The following is a 26,929-nucleotide window of genomic DNA, read 5'->3' on the forward strand; positions in this document are numbered from 1 at the left end:
GAGGGCGGGCGATGAACAGCGAGGGACTAGGAATTGGAAGAGAGTGACCCCAGAACTAGCTCTGGCCTTTCTTTGAGTCTCAGTTCCTCCAGTGGGTTGGAGTGGGACACCTCTAGGGTTTCTTCCCATGCCCCTCCCGACCTCCCACCTCTCACATTCTCTGTCTTGCGTCGCGGCTCTGACTCTGGCGGGGGGTCTTCTAGGCTCTCGGTATCTCCGAGGCGGGGCTGTTTGGGGAGGGGGCACAGAGGAGGGGGAAATCTCCCCAACCCCGTCGGCTGAGGGCAGCGAGGCCCGGTCCCTACCTGCTGGGCTGGAGTGCCTGACATGTCCTGGATGCTCCAAGCTCACTGTTGTGGTCTGGTTACTGGGGAGATGAGGGGCCAATGAGGCCTGAAGACAGCAGCCGGGGAGGGACCAAGGCCACCGAAGAAAGCCGTGGGAGGGGAGAATGGGGAGGAGAAGCCACGGAGGCCACGAGGAGACCTGCGGGGAGCTCGGGTGCTATGAGCAGATGAGTTAGGGGAGCCCTGCGAGGGGCGGGGCTAGAGGGCTGCGATGGGCGTGGCTTCTGGGTCCTGCCAGGGGCGGGACCTGTGGGGCGGGACTGTAGGCCTTGTGAGGGGCAGGGCTGGGAGGGCCTGTGAGGGCGGGACTGTAGCCCTTGCGAGGGGCGGAGCTGTAGAGAACTATGAAGGGCTGGACTGAAAAGGCCTCTGAGGAGAGGGACTGGGTGGGCCTGAGGGGCGGGGCTTCAGGGGAGGGCAGAGCTGCCGGGGCCGGAGAGGGTTGGGGCTGGCGAACCTCGGCAGGGAGTCAGAAACCCGTCCAGGCCGGGGCTTCGGAGCCTTGAGAGGGGAGGGGCAAGGATACCTGTAGAGGGCGGGGCTGAGGGCCTTGTGAGGGGTGGGGCTTCGAGGGCTGAAAGGGGCGTGGCTGGAAGAGCACGGGAGGGGTCTGGTGGGAGGGCACCGGAAGAGCGCGGATTCCCAAGACTTGTGGCGGTGGGGCGGGGGACGACTAACCGGGAGGCACTCAGGCTCAGAGAGCCTGGGGAGGGAAGTCGAGATGGTCTGTTTGGGGAGCACAGGGTTGTGAGGGCTGGGCTGTGTGTTTCCTGGAGGGAGCGGCAGTAGCTAAAAGAGCCTGTGGAGGCAGGGCTGGGAGGGAAACGTCTGAAAGGCTTTGGAACTGGGCCAAGGTCCTTCGGGACGGGGCGTGAGAGATGCGTGTCTTAAGCTGATTAAGACCACGTTATTTTGAGGATTCATCAGCAGGCACGCGGTGCCGATGCCGGGAATTGTGAAGGGGGGTAGGAGCGCTCACCGCCGCCTCAGGTCCTCGAAGCAGCTGACTACGCATGCGCGGCCAACGGCCTCCGGAGAGGCAGCCAAATACCCACAGCCGCCTTAGAGGTCCGCGCACTGAGAGGCGGAAGTGGGCGGGGCCTAGGGCGCTCTGTGCCGCCCCTGCTTTCCGGCCACGCCCCCATGGGGGCGCCCCTAGCCCCGCAGGGCACGCCCCGTTGACGGCAGGCTATTGCCCCCTTGATGGCAGGCGGCTGCCCCCGTGGGCCTCTACCGAGCGGTCTGGCAGTAGACACCAATCCCTGCAGGCTGGGTGTGCCCGATGCCTGCGGTTTCCTGTGGGAGGAAGCGGCCCGCGGGCGCTCAGCTCGTAGCTTTGGAGGCCCAGGAGGGGGAGATCCCCCCACCGCCCTCGGGTCCCCTGATTCTCCCCCTTCTATAGGGCCCTAGCATGGGGGACCCCCTGCCCCGAACATCCCCGGGATACCCAACTCTGGCGCTGATTCCACTCTGGGAGCTTGATTCAGAGTCCTAGCCTCCTGTTCCCCACCTCCCCCCCTCAAATTCCATCTCCCTACACCCTAGTTCCCAGACTCCTCCCAGGACCCAGGTCCAGTCCCCTTGCCTCCTTGAAGAGCATACGATCTCCAGTCCCTCATTTTCCCCCCAGTGACCCAGGCTTTCTAACTTACCTGGGGAACTGATTTCAGACCTCCAGTCTCTTGTCCTTCTCAAAGATGTAAACTGGAACTACTTTATTCCCCACCCCCAGCGACCTTCATTTTGTACTCCCAACTTTGTAGTCTTGGGACCCAATGGACCCAAGATTTTGCCCCTTCCCCAAATCCTAGAGACCTTGATCTCGGGTCTCCCAGTACTGGATCCACTCAGGGCCCCAATGTCTGGTATGACAAGCACATACAACAGTGCTTACTTGGTGCCGGGCACTCCTCTAAGAACTGCTCCGTGATGTATTTACTATTATTATTTCGATTTTACAGATAAAGAAACTGAGGCAGAAAGAGATTAGTAACTTGCCCCAAATCACAGCGAATGAGTAAAGCAGTTTCAATTTGAATCCAGCCAGCGTATCTCTATAGAGTCTGTGCTATAGTGATACCCAGCTTCCAGGTCCCCAGAGTACCCACCCAGTCACTGAACTGCCCTTCCCTCACCCCCTCAGGGAGCCCAGATGACCAGCCATTCTCCCTCCCTCTAGCTCTGGCCCAATCAGATACCCAGACATCCCATCGTCCAGTTCCCTTCCCTTGTAGGGACCCAGGATTTCAGTTCTCCAGCTCTTAATTCCATATTCCAGACATCTGGTTCCCTGTCCCTCGCTTTTCACCAAGCACCCAACCCTGCCAAGAGACCCAGGTACATAGTGGTTATTACCCCCCACCCTAATTCAGTAACCCAAGAATTAAATAACAATGATAACAATAATAGTTGACATTAAGTCCCTGGTACTGCACTTTTGTTTAAAACCCTCTAATGGTTTCCAACTGCACTTAGAATAAAATCCAAACTCCTCCTCTAGGCTTCAAGGGCCCTCTTTGATTTCCCTTCCTACCGCTCTCTCTCGTTCCCTATGTTCTGGCCACACTGGCCCTTCTGTCTGCTTCTCAAACAACCTGAACTTGTTCTCAAAGGCCTGTGCACGTCCTCTCCCTGCCCTGCATTCAGATGACTCCCCTCTGCAAGTCTCAGCTCAGATGTCACCTCCTCAGAGAGGCCTGGCCGGATCACCCTTTTAAAGTAGCCTCCCATCATTAGCAGTGTCACTCTATTTTATTTCCTTCAAAGCCTTTATCACTATCTGAAATCTATCTTCTTCACTGATGTTTTGTCTCTATCGTCCCTCTCCCTCAACTAGAAGGGAAACTCCATAAGAACAGCAGGGCTCCCATCTGTTTTCTTCATTATTAACTCCTGGTTCATAATAGATGTCCAATGAATGTTTGATGAGGAAAGGAATAAACATGTTAGGTGTGTTAGTGTACTGGTATTACCTTATTCGTTTAGAATAAGTATCAGAATTGTTATTATCAGTATTAGTATATTGTCAGTATTATGAGTAGTATTGTACCCACCTCATAGATTAGGAAACTGAGGCTCAGAGAGTTGAAATAATTGGCCAAGTTCCCCCGGGCAGGAAACGGTAGCCCTGGGTTCTTAACTTCCACCTCCTGCCCCCTTCCGGAGTTCCACACTTCCCAGCTCTGTTCCCTTCCTTCCGAGGATGCATCATCTCAACCGCAGGAGGGAGCCCCAGAAGATGCCTGTCTGGGGGCAGTGGGTGGGGGCCCAGAGAATGAGGAACCCGAGTGCCTGGGCCCTCCCTCTGGCTGCAGACCTCAGCTGGGTGTGGTGAGGGTGTGTATAAAAGGGTCAGTATATATTGAGAGGAGCAGAGAAAGAGAAACCAGGAGAGTGAGGAGAGAGAGGAGGAAGGAGGTATAGACAGTGAGGACAGGACACAGAGAGACAAGAGGCAGAAGGAGAGAGAAAGGGAGAAAGGGAGAAAGAGAGGGAGAGGGGGAGAGAGAGAGAGTTCCGGGATTGGAGGGGAGAAGGAGGGAGAGAGCAAGAGGGGAGAGGGAGGGAGGGAGGGAGAAAGGCGGTGAGAGGCGGGGGCCTTGACAGGGTGGAAGGAGGGAGGAGAAGGGCAGGGCACGGAGGCCCAAGCGAGGGACCAGACTCAGCTCTGACTTTTTCCACCGCGCTCGGTAAGTTTCCAATCCGTTATTCAGACTGGGATTTCTTTCTTTTCCTGGGTGTGCAGCAGTTTGGAAAGGAGACCCCAGCTTGGGAGAAGCTTGGAAATCCTTGTAATTTAAGAAGTGATCTCTTCGCACTTGGGGTGGAGACTTGGGACGGGGTGGAGCCCGGCAAAGTTTGAGGGTTCCCAAGAGTCTCCCCACCGGAAAACTTCCTGCCGTTTTTTTCCTGTGGCTGTCCATTCCCCCCGAGGACCCTGAGGTCAGGGCTTTTCGTGAGAACAAGCAGAGTCTGGGGACCCTTCAGCCACCTCCCCCCACCCCTCTCCCGCCCTTTCTGGACACTTGAAGGGTCATGGGAAGCTGGCTCCTTCTCAGGCCTCTCCCCACTCCCATCACGGATCTTGTCCACTTTCCCTACAAGGTGTCCAGTAGACACTAGTCTGGCAGCAGGGTGGGGTGGGGACCTCATGGGCATAGCCAGGGGCTGGGGTTTCCCTGGTGTTTGGGAGGCAAGGGGGCAAGATGAGTCACCGACCAGATGACTCACCGGGTCCCCCTTCCTCCTCCCACCCCAGAGGAGAGGAGTGGGGAGACTCAAGGATGCCTGTTTCTGGGGGTAGACCCCAGCTTCTCATGAATCTGAACAGGCGGCAATATGAATTTTCATAACCTGGCACATATGTGCCCAGGGACAGGGCTCTGAGGAGATGGGGGCCACATTGCTGGTCCTACTCGTTCCCGGACCCGAGAGTCCATCCCTGGCCCCCTGCAGGCCCTGGGGAATTCAAGAGTCCGGGCCCCGGGCCTCCAGCCCCCTCCTCCTTCAGACCCAGGAGTCTGGACCCCAGCCTCCTCCTCCCTCAGACCGGGAGTCCGGGGCTCCTAGCCCCCTTTTCCATTAGACCTGGGAGTCTGGACTCAGCCCCCTTCTCCACCAGAATTCAGACATGTCCCCCGCCCCTGTGCCAACCTCTTGACGTGATGGTCTCCTGACGTCCCCACCCAGGCTTCCAACGCAGCCATGTCACTCCTCCTGCTGGTGGTCTCTGCCCTTCACATCCTCATTCTCATCCTGCTTTTCGTGGCCACTTTGGACAAGGTAAGCCTACTTGGAGTAGGAGCCTCCTGCTCTCCTGCAGACTCCCGCCACGCCCCTCCGCTAAAGTCACTCTGGCCCCGCCCCCTCTCCCTAGCACTCACCCTTCTGAGCTCTGCCTCCACCCTACGTGCCTCCCCCCGGCCCCACTTTCCTACTAAATCCATGCTTTCCCATGGCACCTTGCCCTTTTCCTAACCCTTCCTAGTCTCCCTAACTTTGTCCTTCTTCCTCTGTCCATCCCAGTCCTGGTGGACCCTCCCTGGGAAGGAGTCCCTGAATCTCTGGTACGACTGCACATGGAACAGTGACAACAAAACGTGGGCCTGCAGTAATGTCAGCGAGAATGGTGAGGGGTGAGGGGCATTGGAAACTGGTCTGCAAAAAGGAGGGGTAACCCCAAGTCTCCTCCCGGGACCAAGGATTGGGAACCCCACAAGGTTTGAGTGGGCGGGTCTGGGTCCCCATGCTGAGTGACTGAAGCTGATGTATGATGACCCATCTATCTGGATGGTAGGGGGAAGTATGCTCATATTCTAAAGAGGATGAGCTAAAAGCCCCACTCCCTATGATTCAGAAAAAGTGGAGGCCACATGCTATAGGTTTAAAGAATGGGGGAAAAGCTCCCAAGATTCTGAGAAGATAGGATTATGTTTCCAAAGTTCTAAGGAGACAGGTGTTCTGAAGGGGTGGCTGGGACCAATCTGTCCAGTTCCAATGGGGTGGACCACATTAAGTTTCAAAAGAGGTGAGGCTGAATCCTTCTAAGGTTCTAGAGAAGTGGGGCCAGGTGCATCTGAGTTCTAAAGGGGCGGAGCTGCATCCATAGAAATTTCAAAGTCAAGGTGAAAGATTAAATGCTTTTTGCCTAAGAGCAAGTAAGAATTTCTGCTCTCACTACTTCTATACAACATTGTACTGGAGGTAGCCAAAGCAACAAGGCAAGAAAAAGAAATAAAAGGCATAAAGATGGGAAAGGAAGAAGTAAAAATGTCTTGATTCCCAGTGAACATCTTTATATAGAAAATCCTAAAGAATCTGCAAACAGCTTCTAGAACTGATAAGGGAATTTAGGAAAGTTACGGGAATTGAGGTCAATATAAGTGATACTACTAAGTATCTAAGGTTGTATGTCTCTAAATGGAAGAAGGGTTGGTGGGGGCAATGATGAGCAAGCAGGTGGAGCTGGAACTCTGGACCTGCTGTGACTTCCACCTCTGTCTCCTATTGCAGGCTGGCTGAAGGCGGTACAGGTCCTCATGGTGCTTTCCCTCATCCTCTGCTGTCTGTCCTTCATCCTGTTCATGTTCCAGCTCTACACCATGCGGCGAGGAGGGCTCTTCTACGCCACTGGCCTCTGCCAGCTTTGCACCAGTGAGCACTGTTCCCTGGGAATTGAAGGGAAGGGAGGAGGCCTGTGAGGATGTGTGTGTGTGGGGTGGGGGGCGCTGAGAATGGACATCTGATGAATGAAAACAATTCTAAACAACCCAAAGACCACCTGAGCTTCCTCCCTTGGCTACCTCTCTGCCCCAGGGACTTAGGGGTGTTGTAGTTTTCAGTGACTTGGTGGTTTGTGGTGTGCAGCTCTGCGTTATGGGGGAACTGGCACGTAGGGCTTCAAGGAGCCAGGGCTGGGGAAGGGGGTGTGGACAAGTAATTTAGATCCCAGGGATGAAGGGGGGCCAGCAGGGATAGGTAGGTAATTAATACCCCAGGGGAGAACTCTGAATCATAATAGTAGTGGTCTTATAATGTCAGCCAGCTGCTGTTTCTTGTGGACCTACTATGTATCAGAGACTAAAGGGAGTTTTATGTACTTTTCAGTTTTTTGACTTCAGGTGCAAAGGACTAAGTTAATCATAGTCATCAGTTTTGGGGAACATTATCTTTCTAGGTTCCCTCTTGTTCTATTAATTCACTATCTGTGAGCTTGGCTTATAGAAAGGTGCTCAAAAGTATTCCTTGAATGGATGGATGGATGAGTAGGTATTTTCGTCCCATTTAATGGATGAGTAAGGGGGGCCCGAAAAAATTAACTAAATTGCCCAAGGCCAGTCTGCAGTGGCCCCGAGGCACGGCGCTGGGGGAGCGAACCACAACTCCCAGCAGGCAGCGGTGCTGCGCACTCGCCCTCCCGCGGCTTCTTTGGCCCGTGGGTTGTTGGGAAATGCAGTCTTCTTGTGCGGGTCCTGCGTGACGCGTGGTTCCCATCTCCCCACAGGCGTGGCGGTGTTTACCGGGGCGCTGATCTACGCCATTCACGCCGAGGAGATCCTGGCAGAGCGCCCATCAGGGGGCAGCTTCGGTTACTGCTTCGCCCTGGCCTGGGTGGCCTTCCCCCTCGCCCTGGCCAGCGGCATCATCTACATCCACTTGCGGAAGCGGGAGTGAGGGCCGCGCGTCCCCTTGGCTCCCCAGCCGGCTCCCGGCCCCTCCACCTCACCCCGAAGCCCCCACCCCGCCTCCAGAAAATAAAACCATTTAACCGCTCGTTCTACCTTTGCCTCCTTCCTTCCTTCCTTCCTTCTTCTGGGACCCAGGCTGCTCGTGCCTGATCTTTCCTGAATGGGGACAGCCCTCATCAGCAGCAGCCTGGCCTTCAGAACGTCTAGCTCCAGGCCCCCATCTCTCTCTAACTTGGGATACAGGAGCCCGCGGTCCCAACAGCCCTTCTTCCCCTTCCACAGACCCGAGGCCCCCGGGCCCTCCGGTCTCAAAACTCAGGATTCCTCCCAAGACTAGACCTTCAGGCACTTCTAGGTAAGAACCAGGAATCCGTGTTTCCAGTCCTCTCTCCTTGGCCAAGGGTCTCTCTCTCTCAACCAGCGAGGCTGTGTGTCTTGTTCTAGACTGCTGTTAGACAGGCTGGGACCTGGGACCCTTTGCTACCTTGCTTGCACCTGGACAAACATTTCCTCCAGCTACAAAATACAAAGAAACTATAAGGGACTAACTGCGTGCATGTGCAGTTGAGGCAAATTCTGGACAAGATACTAAGAGACCAAAAAGCCCAACTGCCACTTCTGAAGAACCAGGAGCAAAAGCAGGGTACTATGCATGCCCCCTGCACACAACACCGAAGGGGTGGGCAAAACACCTAAGCCACCCCTCCGGCCCGACCCCTGGACACACCCCTACCCTCACCCCATAGAAGGGACTAGCTCACCCCACTTCAAGGGAAACTGTTTGTTCTCGCTCCCCCCTGCTGCAGCAGGGACCCCAATAAAGCCTTGCCCGAATTTCTTATCTGGCCTCTGATCAATTTCTATTGATTAAGGAGGCCAAGAACCCGGGTTGGTAACAGTTGGTCTCTTTTTTTTCTCCCTCTGACCCTTCCTCTGAGAAGACACTTTTCCATTTCCCTCTTGGAACCCAACCCCTCTTCTTCCCCGACCCTCTCCAAATGCTGCCTCTAATCCATATGACACCTTAGTAAAAATTAGATGACACCCCCCCTTCTCCAGGCTTACTCAACCCCACATCAAGACACATGTGGGAAGGGGAGAGGCTGGCTTTTACACCAACCCATCCCCTGGCTGTGTGTCTTTGTGCAGTGAACAATCTGCCCTATCTTACGTGTTCAGAAGACCCAGTCTTTTGGGGAACCAGGGCTCTGCTCAGGAGTCAGGTCCTCCCTAAGATCCTCTTCTGTGACCCACAGCCAGTCTATTTCACCAATCCAAGCCTAGTCTCTCTCTAGGACTACAGCTTTCTTTGCCCGGGACCCACCCAAAATGCATTCCCCCAAGACCCAGAGTCTCTTCTTTCCAGGATTCCAATGCCTTCCTTCTCTCCAACCCCTGCGGCTACCCCACTCATCCAGATTTATGAAACATGATTTATTCCTTTGGGAGAGGGGACAGGGGAGAAATTGATAGACCAATAAATATTGCACAGGCCACTGGTGGAGGCAAGATCCAGGCTGAGGTAGTTTCTGTAGAAAGGGTGAGGGACCTGGGCAGGGAAGGCGCCTGAGTTTTGTTGTTGGGGCCTGAGTGGACGTGAGCCTTGGGGTGAGGATAGTTTCTGGTTCCTCCTGGCCCAGCTTTCTGCCTGGCACAAGGCTCCCAACCCCGTCAGCCTGGACAAGCTGATCGACAGTTGACCAAATGGCCTGCCTTATAAGTAGCTGCAATTGATAGAAAGATCAGGTCTCCTCTAAAAATTCTGATTGGTTGCTTCCATGCAGGGACAACTGGCTGCCCAAGGTTGGTTGTGCCCAACAGCTGTCATTGGCGGTTTGCCAGAGAACCGGGCTAAAAGGCTCTCATTGGACGTGGGCTGGAGCTCTGCCTCGGTGAACACGATGGGCAGTTTGCCCGGTACAGGCTAAAAAGACAGTGATATATAGCCTCGGGAGGGCACAGTTTAACAACTGTGCCTGGTGGTTTGTAGCGTTGCACAGCTGTGATTGGCTGGTACCACGTTTAAATGTTTACGGTGGGGGGGGGGGGGCGGGGGACCAAGATGGAACAAAAGTAGAGCCAAAAAGCTTTGATTGGCTGTTCATCCGAAGAGGGGGCCTAGCAACAGCTGGCTGCCTTGATGGGCGACTTTGTTTAAGAAAACAGAGTAACGTTAAGTAGTAATGAGTAACTGGAAGTTGTGGAGTGTTGAAGCATCGTAGCCATGATTGACGGCTTGTCGAGGGGGCGGCGGAGCTTAGTTCCCAACCTGCTGGCTGGGCGGGGCGGGACAGAGAGGTTTCTATAAGGGGTCGTCAGTGCTGGGTGGTGCGGCCTTGGGGGAAGTGATAGTAGCCAATGGGTCTAGTTTGGGGAAACCCGGGGGCGGGTACATCCCGATGCTGGGGGTCAGGGCTTGCAGGTGGGCCAGGGCCCGAGTGCCGTTGAAGGCCACGTCACAGCCTGACTGGGCTAGAAGCCAGTTCTCCACCTCCGACTGGAGCCACCGGCAGGTCTCTGCAGAGGGAGAGGCAGGTGTTGTGAGGAGGTCAGACAGACCTGGAAGGACTGAGAGCGGGCAGCAGGGAGGGTGCAGCACGGCGAATAAGAGGGGCCTGGGTTTGGGAGAAGCCTAGGGGAGTGGGACAATGCCTAGGAGGCTCAGCTTTGGGGCTTTCATCTGGGGACAAGCCAGGGACTCTTGTTCAGGGGAGGGACCACCTGGCGCTTACACAGGTAACGGATACGGGTGTCTTGTAGGAAGTGTTTGGGTTCACGTATAGGAAGAAGCGGGCGGGGAGTGGGGAGCATGCCACAACAGGAGCCTGATCCAAGACTCCTACCGAGGTTGAGGTTAGGAGAGGGAGGTCACCCCAGGGAAGAGCAGAAGCTGGGTCAGGGGTCCCGACTGCTGAATCGGGTTCACCAGCGCGAGCCGGGACGGGGAGGTGGGCATCGTGGGGATGCTGTCTCACTGGCGCAGGGCCACTTGGGACTAATGGTAGTCTCAACCCAGTAGGGGCAGGGTGGAGTTTGTTCCAGGTGGGGCCACCTCTGAGCCAGGCAGCGTTGGGAGGGGGCGGGGCCTCGCGGGGTGGGGCTGCAAAGGGGGCGGGGCGGGGCGGGGCGGGGCGGGGCGGGCCACCTGGCACTCGCAGTCCTACCTTCCGGCTGGCCCCGCGCCCCCCGGGGCCGCCGGGCCAGGAAGCTGTGCGCCAGCAGCGCCTCCTTGGTGTGCTCGTCCTGCGCGCGCAGGGCCAGGGCGCTGAGCAGCTCCGAGTTGTTGGACGTGCTGCGGTAGTAGAGCATGTGCGCCAGCTCCAGCGCCTGCACGCTGCGCCGCTGTCCGAACATCTGCAGGCCAGACGAGATCCGGGAGGGTCAGGGCCGTGCTGGGGCTCCACACCCCCATCCAAACACCCCTCCCAATCCCACCCAGCACGCACCGTCACCCATATACACACCCCTGGGTCACTTACGCTGGTACAGCCCTTCCCGAGGGCTCCAGGGACCTCCCCAGACCTCTTCGGTTCAGGTCCCCGGGACTGGGGCCTGGGTATTTGTATGTTTAACCCACATGCTCTCGCCCCTGGTTTGCTCCTCTGAGCCACGTATTAATGGATGTGTTCGAGGATTTCCGGACCATAGGAGTTTTAGTTTGGGCACTTTTTGTTACTATGATTTTTTTTTTTTTTTAAATCCTTATCGTCTAGACACATACTGAAGTGTTTCCAGATGATGCGTGTTGGATATGCTTCAAAATAATCCAGCGGTCGGGGAGGCGGTCTTTAGGTGAAACCTGATTGACTGTTGCTAACTGTTGACGCTGGTGCTGGCTACAAGGGAGCTTATTATACTATTCTATTTCTGCATCTGTTTGAACTTTTCCATAATTAAAAAAAAAGGTTTTAAATGTTAAATTGTCAAAGAGAAGTGTTAACGGACAACAAATACTTGATGAGCCGTTTTCAGAGAAGAAGGGAGGGAGGGCCAGGTGTGGGGCCCAGCTGTCTATTGGCTGCCCCCTCCCCCACCTTTGGCCCCACCTCGCCTGGACCCCTTTCCCCACCCTTGTTGTCCCTAAGGAGGGAAATGAGAGCCCACCAGTGCCCTCTGGGGCTCACACGCAGAACCTCCACCCAGATTTCTCTTCTCATCCACCAAATGAGTTCAAGGCTGCTGGGTCCTGCAGCCCACAGGCCTGGATGCCAGTCCCATCTCTGCCCCACTCCAGCCGTGAGGCTGTGGCTAAGACCTGAGTCCTCGGGCAGCGCTGTCTGTGAACCAAGGCAGATGACAGGAAGTGCTCCGGAAGTTAATAAAACACTTGGCACAAAGGCTGGCCAGTCACAAGCATTGAAACATTAGCTACACATATTCGTCCACACCCCTTGCTGGATGCTGGTCCTTGAAACACAAGTATCTTCTGCCCATAGTGTTGCCCGTCTTACTCGGAGACCTAAGGTGAAATGCCTCTGAAATGAACACAGCCCTGGAAAGTCGCTGAAATGGCCAGCACAGTACCAATGACACGGTCTGTGTGAACTGCACTCTTCTTACAGGGCCAGCACAGTTGGTTTATGTCCCCGCATTGGAACGAATCTCCATTGCTTTGGTTGGAGGCAAGATGCAGGAATTGCGTGCATTTGGGACTGTCTGGTATGAAAAACACGTTGGGTTGTGTGCCTGTTTCTGCCAAGCTTATGGAGTAGAATTCTCGCAGGTTAAGTGAGCAGGTCGCACCACTCCGCGGCACACAGATGAGGCCAGACCTCCCCCTGGAGAGGGCTCACCACTGGCCACCTGGATGTTCCCTTCAACGCGGCCCACGCTGAGTGCGGTGTCTCCTCACCCAGCTCCCGGCGCAGCTTCTTCCTCCCCTGGGGTCCCTATCTGGGGTGGCCCCACCATCTACCCCATCACAGGCCAGACCGCGGGCACCATCCTCGCCTCCTCCTCGCCAGCCTGTCAGGATCTGGCTCCAGCCTCCTGCCTTGACTCTCTCGGCCGGGTCCCCTCCCCTCCAGCCCACTTAGTGCACAGCCCCAGCCTCCCCCCCGGCCTCAGTCTTCCCCACTCCAGTCTGTCTCCGCACAGCCCCAGGACTGACCCTGCTCCTCCCCTGCTCACAGCCCTCCCATGGCTCCCTAGTGCCCTCAGAGAGTCCAAACTCCATGGCCTGGCCCCTGAGGATTTCTCCCACTCACCTCCTGCTTCTCCCCTCTGAACGCAGCCCACAGTGAATTAGTCAATTTACCCCGAGCATTGCCCTGAGCACACCCTGCTCTCTCAGGCTTCTGGGCCTTGGAACAGGCCAAGCCAGCTCTAGCTGTTCCTGCGGAACACTCACTGCCTCATTGTCAAGGTTCAGGATGGTCATCGCTTCCCACAGATGGGCAGATGCATCCTCGGGTTCCTGCAGGGCCCACTGCGACCTCCGTCAGGCACGTGGCTGTCTGTCCGTGTGTCCCGCACCTCCAGGGCAGGACCGGCCCTGCGGCATCTCTGGGATGCCACCTCAATAACCCTTCTCAGGCTGCCTCACGGGCCTCCCCTGTGCCGGGCTGAGGGGGCCCCCAGTGAACCAGAGTACAGCAGGAGCCTTCTCAGCCCAGGAAGTCTGGGAGGGCTTTCTGGAGCCTCTGAGCTGAGGGTAAGGGCTGAGGCAGGGTTGGTCAGCCCGATAACGGGGATAGGACATTTCAGAAGGAGGAACAGCATATGCAAAGGGAGAGAAGAAAAGAGAAGCGGGGGAAGGAGCTACAAGTATATTTTGGTGGAGCTGAAGCTTGGAATTGTGTCAGATGCGGCTGGGGAAGTAAGGTCTCCGATGCCAAGTTGTGAGCAAGGGAGAAGCAGGGCCAGCCCCGGGGCCAATGGGGATGGGCTGGAGGGAACCAACGGGGGGGCTAGGAAGAGGGTCTGAGCTGGAGCCAGGAGAGAGGAGAGGAGATGGGCACAGAGACTTGGAGTGGGGGGGCAGGAAGGACGGGCTGAGGACTCACGGGTTGGGGGGCAGGGCCAGGGCGGCTTCCAGGGGTCTAGCCAGTGACTGGGGGACAACGGGGTCAACCACAGATGGAGAACCAGGAGGAGGAGCAGGTGTGGGAGAGATGCTGCCCTCCACCTGGCCAACTTGGCTGCTTCAGGCTGAGCACAGAGCAGCCCGATCTAGGAGATGATGGGGAGCTGCTTGTGGAAACCACGGAAGTGGACGAGCTCTTTCGGGGGGGGGTGGTGGTGGAGGGAGAAAGAGGGACGTGTATCCTGCGGCAAAATCAGCCTCCCAGGTGTTTGATCTGAGCATCTGTCCCAGGACGGGGAACTCGGGAGGACAAGGGGATTTAGGGGAAGATGGATGCTGTGCGGGCAGCTGGACAGAGGCCAGGGAGGCCCACATTTAAGGCATGGAGGGAGTTCCCTGGTGGTCTAGCGGCTAGGATTCGGTGCTTTCGGTGCCATGGCCCGGGCTGAATCCCTGGTTGAGGAACTGAGATCCCACAAGCCAAATAAATAAGTAAATAAATAAATGATAAAGTTAAGGCATGGAGGCTCAGCCATGTCTAAGGGATGCAGTAAATTAACTAGTGAACTAGGTTTTAAACTGGGTGCTTCAGAGCCCAAGAGGCTCAGGACCCTCCATCCCCACGGGCCACTGAGAGGTGGCATGGATGGTCCTCCCTGGGCTAGAACTGTGCATGTCCTCCCCAGAGCAGCTCGGCACCCTCCCCTCTGTTGTCCGTGGCTGCCACATGCCCTCTATGCTTACAGCCCTTCCATAGCCCCCTGCCCTGAGGATGAAGTCCAGGGCCCCTGCCTTGGCATTCAAGGCCCTCGCCACTCCCTCTGGGGCCTCGCTTCACCACCCTGCACCCCAGACTCCATCACTGTGAGGTCCCCCCAAGCTGTGCTCACCCAGCCCCCTGAAAGGCTCAATCCCCGCCTTTCAGAGCTTCCCTCCAATCCCACCTGACCCTTGGTTCTAGGTAGGAAGTGCTCCCCCCACCCCCGCAACCCTCTCAGCCAGCGCAGCCTGGTTATTATCTGTGGGATTTATTAGCCAGGCTGCCTACGAGCCCATTGGGATGGCTGAAAACAGCTTGAAAGCCAATGAACCAGCAAGTGAATGATCGGGCACAACAGACACTTCACGCCAGTCCACATTCCTGGGGCCAGTGCCAACCCGGGGGAGACTCAGTAAAAGGCAGCCCCTCGAGGCCACCTCAGCCTCGAGACAGAGCTCGCGGCTCAGCAAGCAAAGCACAAGTTGGATTCCAGCCCCCAACTGTCCCTTCGGCCACGCGTCCTTGGATGCTGACCAACCTGCACAACCGGATGGGGCGGCCCTGCACTCACGTGCAGCGGAATCAGGAAGGGAGCTTGTTAATAATACAGGCCCCGGTCCCAGAGTTTCCAATTCAGTCCATATGGGCTAGAACACAGGAGGCTGCGTTTATAAAATAGCTCCCCTGGTGAGAGTGACACCTGGCCAGGATGGGGAAGCCCAGCCTCAGGAGACAAGAGCCCAATCAGTAATAATGGTAATGGCGAACTCTCATATAAAACCTTCTGTACTATGTGCCAGGCTCTGTTTTCCGCACTGTATGCGTATTAATTCATTTAATCCCCACAACAACCCTGTCATCTCCACTTTAAAGAGGCACAGAGAAGTTAAGCAGCTTGTTCAAGGTCACACAGCTAGGGACTTCCCTGGAGGTTCAGTGGTTAGGACTCCACGCTTCCACTGCAAGGGAATGGGTTCGATCCCTGGTCGGGGGAACTAAGATCCCACATGCCACGCGGTGCGGCCACCAAAAAAAAAAAAAAAAAAAAAATGCTAAAAACAATAGGTCACACAGCTAGAACACGGTAGAACTAGATTCAAACCCAGGCAGTCTGGTTCTAAAACACACACCCTTCCCACGTCACTAAGCGTGCAGTGAGTGGCTGTGAACACTTGTGTCCCACTAGCCACATGCCAGCCCTGCATCCAGTGTTCCTCACAGATTCACTCATTTCCTCCACACAACAGCCCTACCAGGCAGGGCTTGCTATTATACCCATTTTCCAGATGAGGAAATCGAGGCACAGAGAGATCAAGAAACCTGCCCAAGGTTGTGTTGAGTAAATAAGGAAAGGAAAGGAAGCACAGCACGAAGCAGGAATAATCCACAAAAAGAGAAACAAAACGATAGGGTGGCCTGACCTGGCTGAACACCAAGGAGCAGGCTTGGCGGGGTGGGCCGCTTACCTTGGAGGCCCGCAGGCCCATGAAGGCAGTGAAGAGCAGCAGCAGCAGGGAGGTGGCCATCTTGAGGTCGGAGAGCACCACCATGCCCACATTGACGAAGAACACCACGCCCGAGACGACTAATGTGACATTGAGCAGGGCCCGCTGTAGGGTGGGCGTGCGCACCTTCAGCTCGGGCAACAGCTGCTCCAGGCCCTCCAACGGCATGTCCTTGAAGCTCTTCAGCACCAAGTGCCCCCGCTTCGTTCGGGCTGCTAGCACCACCCGCTTAAAGTATCTCCTGATGGCCAGAGATGGAGGGGCAAGGATGGTCAGGATCACCCCAGGGAGCCCCACTCCAACCCTAGGACACTCTCTCTGGCTCTGTAGTCACATCATCATTTTAAAAGCTAAGTAACAATGGTGGGAGGAAAGTCAGACATAAGTGTCCAACAATAAGGGATCAGTGACATGATGCAATCCCTTACTATTGACACATAGGTTGCTTCTGATTTTAAGAACTTGATAAATGAGAGCTAAGATTCTTTAGTTAATTATCTTTTTAATTATTTTTTAATTGAAGTATAGTTGATTTACAATATTGTGTTAGTTTCCTGTGTACAGCGAAGTGATTTAGTTACACACGTATATATGTATATACCTCTATTCTTTTTTTTTATTTTCCATTATAGTTTATTACTTTAGTTAATTTTCAAATTCAAATTCTATATATATTTCAGAGTATCTGCTAGGTGCCAGGGAGTGCTGTTTAGCTCTGGAGAGACAACACTGCCTTTGTGGAGCTGCCTTTGTGGAGCTTATAGGCCAGCATGAGAGACAGATAATTAAACACAGAGTCTGCAAGTATAAGTATCTCCTTGGAATAGATTCCTGGAAGTGGAATTACTGGTTTAAGGGATATAAGAGACTTTTTGTCTTTGGTTTTTGTTGTGTTTTGTTTTTGGATTCGTGACCGTATTTGATACACTGATTTCCAGAAGGACTGGGTGATTGACAGGTCCACTGGCTGACTGTGAGAAGGTCTGGCTCTCCTGACCCTACTCTGTATTTGAATATCTGTTAAAAACATAATGTTCATCAGAATCCTGGCGGCACCACTTTTTCAGAATGTGGTCTTCCCTCTCTGAGCCTCAGCTTTCCTCATTAGGAAAATGGAGAAAAATGTCTTTACCCTTTCTCTTCCCCTGGGAATTGTAGTTCTTACTTCTCCTTGGAAAGAAAAGGCAGTATTTGATTCACCTCTCCCCCTTTCTTGACTTCCCACCCGGGTCCCAGACACCCAAATCCAGACACTGACCTGTCAGTCCCCTCTCGACTCTAACCTTGCTCCCTCTCGCTGCAGCTGGGGAACAAGGGCCGCCTCACCTCTCTGCAGGGGGCGACCTGAAGAAGCCACGCTTGGAGCCCACGCTGGACTTAGGGGGCATCTGCCCGACTCGCTGGCCCAGGGCCCAGAACTGCATGTAGATATACTGGTCCAAATTTATCGTCACCTGCCAAGGGGGAAGAAGGAAACAGGGGCAGCTGAGCATAAGCTGGGGTGTGAGTGTGGGATACTCGAATTAGATGCCCCTGCCCCGGATGATCCCCTGCCCCCCACTTCCCAGGCTTATCATCACCCAGTGTGTAGGCAGAACAGCCATGTATGGTTGTTCATGTTGTGTACTGCACAAGGGCACAACACCCAAGATGGTGCCATTCACATCACAGTCATCTTTATTACCGTATTTCCTAGAATCTAAGATGCCATTGATTTTAAGATACTCTATAATTTATTATTTTATGAAGCAACTAAAAGGGAAAATATATTGCCAATTAAACTATTTCACACTACCCCTTGTAAGTCACATCCCAATTCAGAGACAGTAAAGTATGACTTCGGAAAAAAAGCACATCTTAAAAATCACTAAAATGTGGAACTTTGGAAGATTTTAGTATTTTTATTATAATTTTGTTGACTTTTTTTTTTTTGCTGCACCACATGGCTTATGGGATCCTCTTAGTTTCCTGACCAGGGGTGGAACCTGCACGCCAGCAGTGAAAGCGCTGACTCCTAACCACTGGACTGCCAGGGAATTCCCTAATTTTGTTGACTTTAATGGTGAGTATTTTGTACTGATATTATTTATTATAGTCAGCCCTCCATATCCGTGAGTTTCACATCATTTATTCAACCAACTACGGCATGGAGAAAAAAACTTTTAATTCCAGAAAGTTCCAGAAAGCAAAACTGGAATTTGCTGTGTACCACCAACTACTTTACATAGCATTTACATTGTATTAGGTATTATAAGTAATCAGAGATGACAAAGTATGCAGGAGGATGTGCATATATATATGCAAATACTATGCCATTTTACATAAGGGACTTGAGCATCCGGGGATTTTTATATCCACAGGGGTCCTGGAACCAATCCCCCCCATACCAAAGGACAGCTGTATTGGTTTTCTGGCAGATGGTGATAAAGTCTCTAGTCCTAAGAAGACCTGTATCTTATGATACTTTTCCAACAGATGGCAGTGAAGTGACCTGAGAAAGAGGCGCCTTTTTCTAATTCACCAAAGGTACCACAAGGGCTAGTGCCCTGTGTTCAGGACTACAACTCCCAGCAGCCTCTGTTTCCCAAAGGCTCCACCCCTACCCCAAGGCGTCCTGGGAGTTTTGGTTCTCCTCTGGAAGACAAGCACCTGGACCTCATCCTGAGGGTGATGGACCACCAGAGCGTAGGCCAGGGTGTCCTCTGAGAGCGGGGAGAAGTTGGCCTGGGCCAGCAGGGGCTCCAGAGCCCGAAGCACCTCCTGTTCATTGGACAGACGCTGGGGGTCTGTAAGTGAAGGCTGGTCAAGGGTCTCCCTGTCAGGGTTGATGGGGTCATACAAGGCCTGAGGAGAGAGTCAGAGAGAAGAAAAATGAGCTAGGTCACTGCATGAGGGATTGTGGGTACACATAAGGATGTTCCTGGCCCCATCCTTTAAATGATGGGGTATCCCATGGCTTGATTCTAGGCCCTCTTTCCTTCTCTTCCCTCAAGCTCACTGTAAGTCGCCTTGCCATCCCCATGCCCTTAAACACCACCTCTGCGCAGATAACTACCTAACCCACATCTCCATTTCGGACCTCTCCTCCAAGTTCCAGACCTAATACCCATTTCCAGTGCATGAGCTCTGTCTTCCCCTTCTGCCACAGTAATAGAGGTGAAGGCGGCCATGGGGCTGCCCAGATGGACTACATTTCCCATCTTCCTCTGAGAGGCTAGGTGTGGCTAGGAGAATTCATCAACAGAATGTGAGCAGAAGTGACAGGTACACCTCCTCCCTCACTTCTTGCCCCCCCTGCACTTTCCACTCTTTCCTTGTTCTACCAGCTTAGAATGGTCTTCTGCCTACAACCCAGTTCTGAGCCCACAGAGATGAAGCTAGTGCCCTAAGGGGATGGCAGAACAACAAGATAGAAGGAACCTGGGCCTCGGCATCACCTCATGCGGAACAGAGCTGCCTATACACCCTGGCCCACTGACCACAAGGCTGTTAAGTGGGAGAGAAAGAATCCTCCACCTCCTTTAAACTATTGCCTTGTGGGATCTGCTTGTTACAGCAGCTAAGCCTTTATAGAAACTAATACAAACTCTCCACTTGACATTTCTTTAGGGATGTCACAGTTGCCTCAAATCCAACATCAAGCCCACAGAATAACATCCTCTAATCCATATCTTCCAACAAAATAACCATTCTAGATGTCCCCTCCCAAAGGTACCAGACCTAAATTGTACCATTGTAGATGCTGCAGACCTAGACATTTATCACCTTTTCATAAGGAAATAAAGGGTATAGAACAGCACCATCCAATAGAACTTCCTGCAATGATGGAAACATCTCCATGTGCACCATCCAATAGGTTGCAGCTGGCCACAGATGGCCACTGGGCACTTGAAACGTAGTGGATGCAATTGAGGAATGGGATTTTAAATTGTTATTTAATTTCAATTATTTCAAATTTACACAGCCATGTGTAGATAGTGACTATCATATTAGACAGCCCCAGGCTAGGGTAAGGGGTGTTTTCTTCTAATTTGCACACAGACCCTGGTACAGACATCAAGGTCAGTGTGGACATCCACTCACACAGACCCTCGCCTTCACAGTCTGAATTCATCCCTGCACAGGGGGGGAGAGCGTCTGGCTCATGACCGTCCCCACCACCCCCCTCTCAAGCCCTCTATGTCCCCTCTACTCCTCCCCAAACCTGCTCCCTCCCCAATTACCCCCCCACACTCCACCCCACGGCACCCCCCATCTTCTCCATCTCAGAAGAGGCCAAGCCCATCCTTCCGGGTGCTCAGGCCCAAAGCCTTGGGTCATCCTGGACTACTCTCTTTCTCCAGCCCATCAGCAAATCATGATGGCACCACATTCGGAATACTGATAGATCCAAAATCAGACCACTTCTCACCCCCTGGACTGTTGTGGTGGCCTCAGCACGGGACTCCCAGCTCCCAGCTCCCATCCTCACCCCCAGTCTGTTCCCGGCACGGCCACCAGAGGGCGCCAGTTGTCATTTAAATCTGCTCACGCCTGTTCTCTGCACAGAACCCTCCCCTGGCTTCCACCTCACCTAGAGTCAAAGCAAAGTCCTCACTGTGTCCCACAAGGCCCTGCAGGATCTAGCCCCGGCTCCCCTCTTTGACTTCATCTTCAGCCCTGTCCCCCTTGGGCACTCAGCTCTAGCCCCACCAGCCACCTTGCTGTTCCTCCTTACACACCATGCACACCCCTGCCACAGGGCCTTTGCACTTACCGTTCCCACAGATCTCCATATGGCTCACTCTGGCTTCCTTCAGGTCGCTGCTCAAATGTCACCCCCTCACTGAGGCCTTCCCTGACTACCCTACCTAAAATTGCAAAAATACCTCTGATTTCTTTTTCTTCTTAATTAGGGTTACCAGATTTAGCCAAAAAGAAATAAAATGCAGGACATCAAGTTAAATTGGATTTTCAGATCAACAAATAATTTTTTAGTTTAAGTATGTCCTATGCAATATATAAGGATTATATTACATGGACATAATTATACTTAAAAAAAAAACTATTCATAGCTTAACTGAAATTCAAATTTAACTGGGTATAGAAGGTTGAATACTGTCCCCTAAATATTCATGTCCCCCTGGAACCTCAGAATACGACCTCGGGCTTCCCTAGTGGCGCAGTGGTTAAGAATCCGCCTGCCAGTGCAGGGGACACGGGTTTGAGCCCTGGTCTGGGACGATCCCACATGCCGCGGAGCTACTAATCCCGTGTGCCACAACTACTGAGCCTGTGCTCCAGAGCCCACGAGCCACAGCAACTGAGCCCGCATGCTACAACTACTGAAGCCCGCATGCCTAGAGCCCGTGCTCCGTAACAAGAGAAGCCACAGCAATGAGAAGCCCACGCACCGCAATGAAGAGTAGCCCCCGCTCACCACAGTTAGAGATAGCCCGCGTGCGGCAACAAAGACCAAATGCAGCCAAAAATAAAAAAAATAAAATAAAATAAATTAAAAAAAAAAAAAAGAATACAACCTCATTTGGAAATAGGGTCTTTGCAGGTATAATTAAGGTAAGGATCAAAGTGAGATCATACTGGATTAGGGTGGGCCCTAAATCCAATGAGAGTGTCCTTATAAGAGACAGAAAAGGACACACAGAAAAGAAGGCAATGTGAAGATGGAGACAGAGATTGGAGTGATGTGTCCACAAGCCAAGGACTGCCGGCACCCACCAGAAGCTGGGAGAGAAGCATAGGATGGTTCCCTTCCTGCAAGCCTCCAAAATAAACCAACCCTGCCAACAACTTGATTTTGGACTTCCAGCCTCCTGAGCTCTGAGAGAATAAATCTCTTGTTTTATGCCACGCAGTTGATGGTAATTTGCTATGGCAGCAGTAGGAAATGAGTAAACTGGGTGCTCTGTACTTTATCTGGCACCCCTATCTATGGTACTTAGCACCTCTTAACATATTTTACTTCTTTACCTTGTCAAAGGTCTGTCTCCCTCACTAGAACATGACGCCATGAGGCAGATACACACATCTCAGGCTCACCGCTGTGTCCTGGGGGCTGGAACCATTTGGGGGACACAGTAGGCGCTCAGTAAATATCTAGTGAGTGAATTCAATGAATAAATGCGTAGGAGAAAGGAGGAGCAGAGAGAGGTCACCTGCCAAGGTCACCCGCATGCCTAGTGAACGACAGAGCTGGCGCCTGAACTGGGGCTCTTCTTGTTCTTTGCCTGGTTCCTCAAGGGACTTAGGTCACCAGCAAATGGTCACCCAGCGTGTCTCACTCACCTTTGGTGCTTCTACCCAACCCTCTCAGTGTCTCCGTTTAAAATCTGCTGCCTCAGTGAGAATGTGTGTCTTCACTGTATATTCGTTCTGTTTCAATATATTTAAATGTTTATATAATAATATATTTTTAAATAACTTTTTAAAAAAGTGCCCCAAAGAAGAGCTTGGAGGCCAGGAGACAGGGGTGCAAATCCTAGCTCTGCCACTTGGGACCTGTATGATCTTGGGCACATCTGGGCCCTCTTGGAGCTTCAGTTTCTGCTTCTGTAAATGGGGCTGATGGCAGCTGCTCCTCGGTTCTGCAGGAAGGAGTTGCTGAGCCTCACACAGAGGGGCCGATGTTGCCCCTCATCGAAGCAAAGAGGAGAGCTATAGGGGGGCAGGAGCGGTAAAGGGTTAACTCGGCAGGCCTGGGTTGTCCAAACCCTGCACATTCCAAAGAACTGGTGGGCTCCTGGGAGGGAACCTCTAAGCCCTTGGACCATCCTGCCTGATAAGAGTATCTTGGTTTACCAGGGGCTTGGGCCACACCCGATAGTCTATGCTAACAATATGATTCATGGTGGGGCCATAAAGTAGCAATGTGACCTCTGGCGGGGCTGGAGACTAAGTAACTAAGATCAGCCACGTAGGCGGTCAGCCACGCCTGCCTGATCAACCACCATTAAAAACCCTGGACACCAAGGTTCAGGTGAGCTTCCCCGGTGGGTTATCACCCACCCTGCGTGTTGTCATGCGTCACTGATGAGAGAATTAAGCACTGTTCCTGTGACTCTGCTGGGAGAGGACAACCGGAAGCTCTCACCTGGTCTCTCCTGGACCCTGTCCCCTTGCCTTTTTCCTTTGTGATTTTGTCTGTTCTCCTTTCGCTGTAATAAACTAGGACTGGGAGCATAACAGCTTTTCTGAGCTCTGTGAGCCCCTCGTGAAAATCAGTGAACCTGAGGGTGGTCTTGGAGACACCCAACACAAGATCGTGGAGAAGGAGGAGGAGGGTGCTGAGAATTTGGCTTCCGCCGTTTCCTGGAGCTCTACTTCTCTCTGATTGCTCCTTATCCAGCCCCCTCACTGCTTCCAGTTCCCCTCCCCGACCTCAGGACTGGCACTCACTCCTCAGGACTAATCCTCCTGGTGGTTGCATGTAGCACCATCTAGATACTTCCAGGGTTATTTCTTAGCCCAGCCCCTTCCCTTGACCTCCAGCCTGTGGACATTCAAGTCCCTCTCTCTACCGGGCTGTCCAATAGGCAGCTCAAATTTCTGAGTCCAAAACCGAGCTCTCAATCTTCCCCACAGACCTGTCTCCTGCCCCCCACTCTGTCTTCCACGTCTCAGTAAGTGGCAGCTGCATCCTTCGGGAGGAGCAGACCTGAACCGCTGGAGGCCCCCTTGACTCCTCTCTCTCTCAAGGCCCCGCCCACACAGCCGAATGCTGATGCCTTCGGACCATTAGCAGCGTCTGACCACTTTTCACCACTTCCACTGCTATTACCCTTGTGGGAGCTGCCATTATCTCTCACTTGGACAAACATAATAGACTCTTTAATAGATCTCCCTGCCTCTGACCGTCTGTTCCCTACATGGCAGCCAGAAGGATCCTATTGACACCTGAATCAGCTCATGACCCTCCTCTGCTCAGAGCCCACCTGCGGCAGCTCCCAGCTCACATAGCATTAAAGCCAAGTCCTCTGCGTGGCCCACAAGGCCAGGCACAATTTTCCTCCACTCCCTCTCTGCTCTCAACCTCCTGCCCTCTCTCCCTCCAGCCAGTGGTCCCATTGCCATTCCCCCAACACTCCAGGCCCTCTCTTACCTCAGGGCCTTTGCACTTGCTTTTCGCTCTGCCTGGAATGTCCTTCCCCAGACACCCATTGGGCTCGCTGCATCGCTTCACTCAGGTCTTAGCTCACCTGTCACCTCCTCAGAGAAGCCTTCCTTGACCACCCTGTCTAAAACAGGTGCCCTTCTCGTCCCTCTCTATTCCACCTTCAATAGCACTTACAACTCCTGGGTATCATATTTTACAATTATTGATTTATCATCTCCCCAACTGGAATGTCACCTCCACAAGGGCATGGCTTCATCTGTTCTGCTCACTGCTGCATTGCCAGTGCTTAGAACAGGGCCAGGCTCCAAGTAAGCGCTCAGAGAATTTTTGCTTAATGAATGGATAAGCAAACAAGGATGACAGGGCCAGAGGGGCCCTGTCCTCACCTGCAGCTGGGCCAGGATGTGATGGTAGTGGAACAAGGTGCAAAAGTTCACGTGGGTCACGAACTCCTCCAAAGCCGCCTTCTCCGCAGGACTGGTATGGAACTCCTGTTACCTCGGGAAGCAAAACTTCTCTTTAGGCCTCTCCCTACTTCCTCATGGTGAGGAATTCTTTCCTGGGCAGCCCAGACAGACAATCAGAGCTCTGGGCTCTTTAAAATTTGGACGTTTTTTAGAAGGGACCAGGGTTGATCAATTTCACTGGCCAAGAAACTGAGGTAGCTCCAGAGAGTGAAAAACAGATGGCTCGAAGAGCTAGATGTTCAAGTTCCCGCTTTGACACTTACTGGCCAGCAGTCACTCCTTATTTGTGTGCCAGGCACTGTTTGCTGGCATGATATCATCCTCTAGAGGATGCAAGGAGGTTGATGGAATTATAACCCTCATTGTTCAGAGGGGACACTTAGATTCAGAGAAGTCACTTGCTGAGGGCTACACTGTCGGTATAAAGAGAAGCTGAGACTCCAATCCAGGCTTATCTGACTCCAGAGCACACATATTTAACCACTTTTTTATGCTTCCTATCTCGGTGCCCGGGGTGAATGTCATCACTTCTCTGAGCCTGTTTCCTTATCAGCAACAGAGGATCATACCCTCTTTCTCAAAAAAGCAATGGTGAGAATGTGATGTGATTATGTGTGTCCGTATATATACATGTGTGTTTATGTGCGTGTATATATACTTTTGTGTATGGATAAAGCCCAGCACAGGACTTAGTCCATATAGGTGTTTAATCAATAATTATTAAATGAATGAATGATAATACAGAATAATCACAAGTATGATGGTAATAGTGGGGTAAGCTGTTAGGGTCGAGCAAGTGCCTACTTGCCTCACCCTTGTCCCCGCCCTGCTGTGGAGTCAGACCACTTTGGTTCAAATCTGGGCCACTAGTCATGACCTTGGGTGAGTCACTGCCCTTTTCCTGATTCAGTTACCTCATTTGTAAAATGGGAATGATGGTGGTACCTCTTTTATTGGGTTGTTCAATAATTCAATAATATGTGGGAAATGTTTAGCACAGTGCCATATAATAAGACCTCTGTGTGATATCATTATAATTATAGCTTCGTGGGTATAATAATTATTATTAGGCAGTAGTAATAGTAATGATGAGGATGATTATTATACCCATTTTGTAGAGGGAAAAACCATGCCCCAGTGAGTGCTTGTTCCAGCCCCCAGAACAAGCTAGAGTCTGGAACTGCTGCTGCATCCGCATCTCAAAGGTCAGTCCCCTGCATTCCAACTCACTCCACGCCCACCTGGGCCTATAAAGGGAACAGGAACTACAACTCCCTGGGGGCGCCAGGGCAGCCCTCTATAGTATGAAGGGCTGTACCGCCGCGAGGCCTGCCGGGATTCGTAGTTCCCAGGCTCTGGGACCCGGGACGGGCGGTACCTTTATCAGGAGGCGGAGCAGCTGCTCTTTGGAGAAAGGGATGAACCGCTCGCGGTACTGCTGGGCCCAGTCGCGGGGCTCCGTGGGGTTCCACATCTTGCGGTACTCCCCCATCTTGGCCGCCAGCGATGACAGGGCCCGGGGGTGGCCGAGGAGCGCGGGCAACAGGGGCCATACTCGGACCCTGGATCCCCAGACCCCTCGGGTCACATGCAGCATGGCCAGACCCTTTCCCCGCAGCCTAAACGAGGGAAATGGGCATAAGTCAAAGGTCATTTGGGGGTAAAGGCGCCCTCTCCACCTCCGTGTCCCAACTTCCAGGGGCCGTTTCTACCCCTAGAAGGGCGCAGAGCCCATCCGCCCGCCTCGTAGGCCCTCCTGTCCGTCCCCTCCCACACTGCTCAGTTGGCCTGAGTCCTAGGCAGGGGTCAGAGGTCTTCAAGTCCTGCAGCGTATTGCGGGCCCAGAAGCCCTGTGGTGGCACAACTAGTCTCTGCGGGGTCTAGGCGGCAGGTGGATCTTAAGCGCATAGGATATGCTCGGAAGGCTACATAGGGGTGCAGGGCCGCCCACCCCCGGCCAGGCAATCTTTCACCCTTTCCCTCACCTTAGCCAACGTTCGACTGTCATTGAGCCTCCTGCGCATGTGCAGAAAAGCGTCCTGGCCCTTCGAGGTTCGGCTTCAGTCCGCAGTAAGACGCATGCGCAATGCCTGGGTCATTGAGCGGGGTCCGTTCCCTTTTTCTAACGCCCTGTGTCGACTGCGCACGCGCAATCTGCCTGCCTTGCTCCACAACTCGCTTTCCTTGGACTCGGCGCATGCGCTGCAGAAGTATCTCCTTGTCCAAGAGCTTCAAAGGGAAAGGAGCGGGGCGGGCGCCAGACTCCCGGGACTTCTGGGACGGTGCAGGGCTTCCGCGCGCAGCCTGCCAACGGCGGGCGGCCCAACGTCCGCTGAGGCCACGCCCCTGCTTCTGTCAGCTCCAGAGTAGGCGGGGAAAGAGAGGGGGCGGGGCTTTGGCGCAGCCAATCAGCTCCAGCAGATGAGGAGCGAAAAGGCGGGAAAAAGAGGAACCAAAAGAAGGCTGAGGTGGTGCCAGGACCAGGAGGGGAAGGTGGGCGGAAGGAAGAGCGGGCCTCCAGGTGA

The 26,929-nt window shown here is 53.4% G+C and overlaps 2 protein-coding genes across 3 annotated transcripts; one reads left to right on the top strand and one right to left on the bottom strand.

The window, feature by feature from the left end:
- The first annotated feature begins 3,932 nt into the window (after window positions 1-3,932).
- Window positions 3,933-7,626, top strand: EMP3 (epithelial membrane protein 3 (MAM blood group)). Of its 2 annotated transcripts, none has more exons than XM_061173443.1 (5): window positions 3,933-4,036; window positions 4,969-5,129; window positions 5,373-5,475; window positions 6,360-6,500; window positions 7,351-7,626. In XM_061173443.1, the coding sequence occupies exons 2-5, from the start codon at window positions 5,052-5,054 to the stop codon at window positions 7,518-7,520; spliced, it is 492 nt and encodes a 163-aa protein (XP_061029426.1). In that variant the 5' UTR covers window positions 3,933-4,036; window positions 4,969-5,051; the 3' UTR covers window positions 7,521-7,626. The 2 variants fall into 2 exon arrangements, with proteins under 2 accessions (XP_061029426.1, XP_061029425.1); XM_061173442.1 differs by having other exon boundaries at window positions 5,037-5,129.
- A 1,327-nt stretch (window positions 7,627-8,953) lies between these two features.
- Window positions 8,954-26,468, bottom strand: TMEM143 (transmembrane protein 143). The gene is made up of 8 exons (XM_061173059.1): window positions 26,390-26,468; window positions 25,783-26,023; window positions 24,324-24,428; window positions 18,474-18,668; window positions 17,151-17,278; window positions 15,786-16,065; window positions 10,699-10,888; window positions 8,954-10,051 (listed from the first exon to the last, which is right to left on the bottom strand). The coding sequence occupies exons 1-8, from the start codon at window positions 26,410-26,412 to the stop codon at window positions 9,837-9,839; spliced, it is 1,377 nt and encodes a 458-aa protein (XP_061029042.1). The 5' UTR covers window positions 26,413-26,468; the 3' UTR covers window positions 8,954-9,836.
- Between the last annotated feature and the right edge of the window lie 461 nt (window positions 26,469-26,929).

Source organism: Eubalaena glacialis, chromosome 18 (genome assembly GCF_028564815.1).
Source record: "Eubalaena glacialis isolate mEubGla1 chromosome 18, mEubGla1.1.hap2.+ XY, whole genome shotgun sequence".
In the NCBI taxonomy this organism is placed as follows: Eukaryota; Metazoa; Chordata; class Mammalia; order Artiodactyla; family Balaenidae; genus Eubalaena; species Eubalaena glacialis.

Coding starts and splice junctions, on each gene's coding strand:
- EMP3 (XM_061173443.1), top strand. CDS start 5,052: ATGTCACTCCTCCTGCTGGTGGTCTCTGCCCTTCACATCCTCATTCTC. Junction 5,130..5,372: donor TCGTGGCCACTTTGGACAAG/GTAAGCCTACTT, acceptor TGTCCATCCCAG/TCCTGGTGGACCCTCCCTGG. Junction 5,476..6,359: donor CAGTAATGTCAGCGAGAATG/GTGAGGGGTGAG, acceptor CTCCTATTGCAG/GCTGGCTGAAGGCGGTACAG.
- TMEM143 (XM_061173059.1), bottom strand. CDS start 26,412: ATGACAGTCGAACGTTGGCTAAG. Junction 18,669..24,323: donor ACATCCTGGCCCAGCTGCAG/GTGAGGACAGGG, acceptor CTCTCTCCTCAG/GCCTTGTATGACCCCATCAA. Junction 10,052..10,698: donor GGCGCGGGGCCAGCCGGAAG/GTAGGACTGCGA, acceptor CTCCCTCTGCAG/AGACCTGCCGGTGGCTCCAG.